This window comes from Oncorhynchus gorbuscha, linkage group LG10 (genome assembly GCF_021184085.1).
Source record: "Oncorhynchus gorbuscha isolate QuinsamMale2020 ecotype Even-year linkage group LG10, OgorEven_v1.0, whole genome shotgun sequence".
Taxonomy (NCBI): domain Eukaryota; kingdom Metazoa; phylum Chordata; class Actinopteri; order Salmoniformes; family Salmonidae; genus Oncorhynchus; species Oncorhynchus gorbuscha.
In genome coordinates this window covers 92,331,576-92,337,499 of record NC_060182.1, presented here as the reverse complement: position 1 = coordinate 92,337,499, position 5,924 = coordinate 92,331,576, and the positions used below count along the sequence as shown (strand labels likewise).

General features: G+C 48.6%; 1 protein-coding gene across 5 annotated transcripts in view; it reads right to left on the bottom strand.

Annotated features, from left to right (window-relative positions):
• Positions 1–1,667: 1,667 nt before the first annotated feature.
• Positions 1,668–5,924, bottom strand: part of LOC124046748 (synaptosomal-associated protein 25-B-like) — a 95,443-nt gene continuing 91,186 nt past the window's right edge. For all 5 annotated transcript variants that reach the window (XM_046367471.1, XM_046367469.1, XM_046367474.1 and 2 more), the window contains 3 exons: positions 3,236–3,355; positions 2,871–3,015; positions 1,668–2,511 (listed from right to left, as the gene is read on the bottom strand). In XM_046367471.1, the coding sequence (XP_046223427.1) occupies positions 2,449–2,511; positions 2,871–3,015; positions 3,236–3,355 (328 nt within the window). In that variant the 3' untranslated portion in view covers positions 1,668–2,448. The remainder of the gene's footprint in view (positions 2,512–2,870; positions 3,016–3,235; positions 3,356–5,924) is intronic.

The window sequence follows — 5,924 nt, the reverse complement described above, 5'->3', positions numbered from 1 at the left end:
AGGAGGTTAGGAGGAGAGAGTGGAGGGTAGAGGGACACCTTCAGGAGGTTAGGAGGAGAGAGTGGAGGGTAGAGGGACACCTTCAGGAGGTTAGGAGGAGAGAGTGGAGGGTAGAGGGACAGCTTCAGGAGGTTAGGAGGAGAGAGTGGAGGGTAGAGGGACACCTTCAGGAGGTTAGGAGGAGAGAGTGGAGGGTAGAGGGACACCTTCAGGAGGTTAGGAGGAGAGAGAGTGGAGGGTAGAGGGACACCTTCAGGAGGTTAGGAGGAGAGTGTGGAGGGTAGAGGGACACCTTTAGGAGGAGAGAGAGTGGAGGGTAGAGGAACAGCTTTAGGAGGTTAGGAGGAGAGAGAGTGGAGGGTAGAGGGACACCTTTAGGAGGTTAGGAGGAGAGAGAGTGAAGGGTAGAGGGACACCTTTAGGAGGAGAGAGAGTGGAGGGTAGAGGAACACCTTTAGGAGGAGAGAGAGAGTGGAGGGTAGAGGGACACCTTCAGGAGGAGAGAGAGAGTGGAGGGTAGAGGGACACCTTCAGGAGGTTAGGAGGAGAGAGTGGAGGGTAGAGGAACACCTTTAGGAGGAGAGAGAGAGTGGAGGGTAGAGGGACACCTTCAGGAGGTTAGGAGGAGAGAGTGGAGGGTAGAGGGACAGCTTTAGGAGGAGAGAGAGTGGAGGGTAGAGGAACAGCTTTAGGAGGTTAGGAGGAGAGAGAGTGGAGGGTAGAGGAACAGCTTTAGGAGGTTAGGAGGAGAGAGAGTGGAGGGTAGAGGAACAGCTTTAGGAGGTTAGGAGGAGAGAGAGTGGAGGGTAGAGGAACAGCTTTAGGAGGTTAGGAGGAGAGAGAGTGGAGGGTAGAGGAACATCTTTAGGAGGTTAGGAGGAGAGAGTGGGGGGTAGAGGAACATCTTCAGGAGGTTAGGAGGAGAGAGTGGAGGGTAGAGGAACATCTTTAGGAGGTTAGGAGGAGAGTGGAGGGTAGAGGAACATCTTTAGGAGGTTAGGAGGAGAGAGTGGAGGGTAGAGGAACATCTTTAGGAGGAGAGAGAGTGGAGGGTAGAGGAACATCTTTAGGAGGTTAGGAGGAGAGAGAGTGGAGGGTAGAGGGACACCTTTAGGAGGAGAGAGAGTGGAGGGTAGAGGAACAACTTTAGGAGGAGAGAGTGGAGGGTAGAGGGACACCTTTAGGAGGAGAGAGAGTGGAGGGTAGAGGAACAACTTTAGGAGGAGAGAGAGTGGAGGGTAGAGGAACAACTTTAGGAGGAGAGAGTGGAGGGTAGAGGAACATCTTTAGGAGGAGAGAGAGTGGAGGGTAGAGGGACAACTTTAGGAGGAGAGAGAGTGGAGGGTAGAGGAACAACTTTAGGAGGAGAGAGAGTGGAGGGTAGAGGAACAACTTTAGGAGGAGAGAGAGTGGAGGGTAGAGGAACAACTTTAGGAGGAGAGAGAGTGGAGGGTAGAGGAACAACGTTAGGAGGAGAGAGAGTGGAGGGTAGAGGAACAACTTTAGGAGGAGAGAGTGGAGGGTAGAGGAACAACTTTAGGAGGAGAGAGAGTGGAGGGTAGAGGAACAACTTTAGGAGGAGAGAGAATGGAGGGTAGAGGGACACCTTTAGGAGGAGAGAGAGTGGAGGGTAGAGGGACACCTTTAGGAGGAGAGAGAATGGAGGGTAGAGGAACACCTTTAGGAGGAGAGAGAGTGGAGGGTAGAGGGACACCTTTAGGAGGAGAGAGAATGGAGGGTAGAGGAACACCTTTAGGAGGAGAGAGAATGGAGGGTAGAGAATGGAGGGTAGAGGACGAGACGATTAACCAGGACTCAATTTAATAAAAGCCAAAGACCGATGACACAGAACAACATTTACAATAGGAAGAATCGGAGAAGGGCAGTCTGATATGTGCATGTGTGCAAACCTACTGAGTAATGCTACATTCATTACCAAGTGAGAAGCTGGCAATTACCATTTGTGAAGTTGTAAATGCTAGGTGGTTCACATGCTTTGGCCACGTTGAGAAATGCTGATTGGCTAATTGCCAACCAGCTGAGTCAACCATAAACTAAAAGTAAAGCCATCATGCTTGCAAACTGTTCAAAAATCATATTAATATGTGTTTTTTTATAAATAATGTTTCTTGTTACATTTAACTGCCGAAAATGCTGTTATAGAGGCAATTTCCTTAGTAGGTGACCTCGAGGTCACCATGTGGGAGCTCAGGGATGATAGACGTGTTTTCCACTTGTAATTAGTAATAGTAATTACCAGTTGGAGGGGCATTCAAGTGGATTTCTTTCCAGTCGTATGTGGTAAATACCACCTTCCCGCTTGGTTATGAACGCAGCAAAAGTCCCATGATAAAAGCATGTTCGCACCACCCCATGACATGCTTGAGAGGGGTGCAGGGGTGACAGGGAGGGGGGTGACGGGGTGTTTAAAGCACTTGTCGCTGCAGCTTAGCCTAACATCTTCGTGGCGCGCTGGTTGGCTTCATCAATCCTGGTCTTGTTGGAATCAGCCTGAGGAGAGAGAGAGAGAGAGACAGAGAGACAGAGAGACAGAGAGACAGAGAGAGAGAGAGAGAGAGAGAGAGAGAGAGAGAGAGAGAGAGAGAGAGAGAGAGAGAGAGAGAGAGAGAGAGAGAGAGAGAGAGAGAGAGAGAGAGAGAGAGAGAGAGAGAGAGAGAGAGAGAGAGAGAGAGAGAGAGAGAGAGAGAGAGAGAGAGAGAGAGAGAGAGAGAGAGAGAGAGAGACTCGAGATGATAAATCAATCAACTACCAACGGATAAATCTTTGGATCAAACTCAAGGATGGGCTGCCAATCGCTAACGCTGAAAATATATGGAATGATTTGTCATCGTCAACGTAATGGACAGCACCTTGTCCATGATCCTGTCGATCTGCCGGTTCTGGGTGTCGATCTCGTTGCCCATGTCCAGGGCCATGTGACGCAGGTTACCGATGATACCGCCCACCTGCTCCAGGTTCTCATCCATCTCATTCTCCCGGGCGTCGTCTGTTACCCTGGAAACACACATCGGATATTCCATGAAACTAACGGTAGCTTCGGAGTGGCAGAGGGAGTCACACACACACACACACACACACACACACACACACACACACACACACACACACACACACACACACACACACACACACACACACACACACACACACACACACACACACACACACACACACACACACACACACACTCTTACTAATACAGGAACACACTCACCTGCGGATGAAGCCCCCACTGATTGCCATCTGTTCACGTTCGTCCACCACACGGGCCCCTGGCTGACTGTTCACTACTCCATCCTGGTTGGCCCCCCACGCCTGGCCCCCACCCTTTATCCTGCAGGGACACGTACCAGTCAGGGTCTGTGTGTGTGCTTGTGTGCTTGTAAATTGTCATTTGATGTAATATAAATATGAAAAAAGCCATGCATAGTGACAGCAAGGCAGCCCACTAACACAGCATACCAATGATATCTAAGGCAGCCCACTAATACAGCATACCAATGATATCTAAGGTAGCCCACCAACACAGCATACCAATGATATCTAAGGTAGCCCACCAACACAGCATACCAATGATATCTAAGGTAGCCCACCAACACAGCATACCAATGATATCTAAGGTAGCCCACCAACACAGCATACCATTGATATCTAAGGTAGCCCACCAACACAGCATACCAATGATATCTAAGGTAGCCCACCAACACAGCATACCAATGATATCTAAGGTAGCCCACCAACACAGCATACCAATGATATCTTAGGCAGCCCACTAATACAGCATACCATTGATATCTTCGGGACATATATATGTTATATATGTTAGGTCTATCAATGAATAACGGATCCGAGTAGGCCTACTGATCAATTGAATTCTAGTGTATTTACTGTGTCTGTGGTTGATAGAAAGGGGTCATTTATAGACTTGTAGATAGAGGAGACATAAACCCTCCCACCAACACAGACACATTAAACACACAGAACACAGAGCAGAAGACAACACAGACAGACAGACAGACAGGGAGACAGACAGACAGACGGGGAGACAGACAGACGGGGAGACAGACACACGGGGAGACAGACACACGGGGAGACAGACAGGAGGAGAGACAGGAAGACAGACAGGGAGACAGGAAGACAGACAGGAAGACAGACATGAGGACAGACAGGAAGACAGACAGGGAGACGGGCGGAGAGACAGGGAGATGGGAGGAGAGACAGGGAGACGGGAGGAGAGACAGGGAGACGGGAGGAGAGACAGGGAAACGGGAGGAGAGACAGGGAAACGGGAGGAGAGACAGGGAAACGGGAGGAGAGACAGGGAGACAAGAGGAGAGACAGGAAGACAGATGAGAAGACAGGAAGACAGACAGACGGAGACAGGAAGACAGACGGGGAGACAGGAAGACAGACGGGAAGACAGACGGGGAGACAGAAAGACAGACGGGGAGACAGGAAGACAGATGGGGAGACAGGAAGACAGACAGGAAGACAGACATGAGGACAGACAGGAAGACAGACAGGAAGACAGACGGGGAGACAGGAAGACAGATGGGGAGACAGGAAGACAGATGGGGAGACAGGAAGACAGATGGAGGAACAGGAAGACAGACGGGGAGACGGGAAGACAGACGAGGAGACAGGAAGACAGACGGGGAGACGAAGACAGACTGGGAGACGGGAAGACAGACGGGGAGACAGGAAGACAGACAGGGAGACAGGAAGACAGACTGGGAGACAAGAAGACAGACTGGGAGACGGGAAGACAGACGGGGAGACAGGAAGACATTCAGGGAGACACATCATATCCACACCCTCTGGTTACTGGAGGAAATCAGTTTAGATCACAATCAGAAATAAACCAGAACATGATAGTTAATGATACTGAATTTCAGAACGACATGGAAATAGATAAATAAATACATACGATAAAAGTAAAGTTTATTTATACATTTTATTCAGATGCGGGACACTAAAAAGTTAGGTCATGCCGTGCTGCTAGAAGAATCATTGCTGCAATACGTGTAACACGGTGCAAGTGATCATTTGTAAAAAAATTCAAACATATTAAAAAAAATATATAGCTTTTTGGTGCCCGCAACTGTAAGTAAAGGAAAATACATAGACAACACTAATGAACATAATGATATGAACATTATGTTGTAGACACAGAAAAGGTTTTGCCTCAGAACATGACTCAGAGTCCATAGTTTGGATTTGCAGTGGCTCCTTAGGTACTATCCATTCACACCCCATAACCACACCACACACACACACGTGCAAACATGTGCACGTAATGTACACACACACACACACCTGTTTTGTACAATATAGAGAAAGAAAAACATTCTAGGAAGTGAAGTTCGGTTTAAAATCACTTGGACTTTATAGACATTTTTGATTGTCGCTCACCACAGCAGTTAAATGTGCATAAAACAATAGCTTTGAAATATAAACTATTCCTATGATGTTAAATTGTCTTGAGAAGAGGTACACTATATATACAAAAGTATGTGGACACTCCTTCAACTTAGTGGATTCGGCTACCTCAGCCACAACCATTCTGACAGGTGTATAAATTCGTGCACACAGCCAGTGAAGTGGCAAGGTCAAGGAGCATCAACGGCTGAGCCGCGAAGTGGTAGGCCACACAAGCTCACAGAACGAAACCGCCGAGTGTTGAAGCGTGTAGCTTGTAAAAATCGTCTGTCCTCAGTTGCAACACACTCTACCGAGTTCCAAACGGACCTCTGGAAGCTACGTCAGCATGTTCGTCGGGAGCTTCATGAAATGCGTTTCCATGGCCGATCAGCTGCACACAAGACTAAGATCACCATGCGCTATACCAGGTGTCGGCTGGAGTGGTGTAAAGCTCGCTGCCATTGGACCCTGGAGCAGTATAA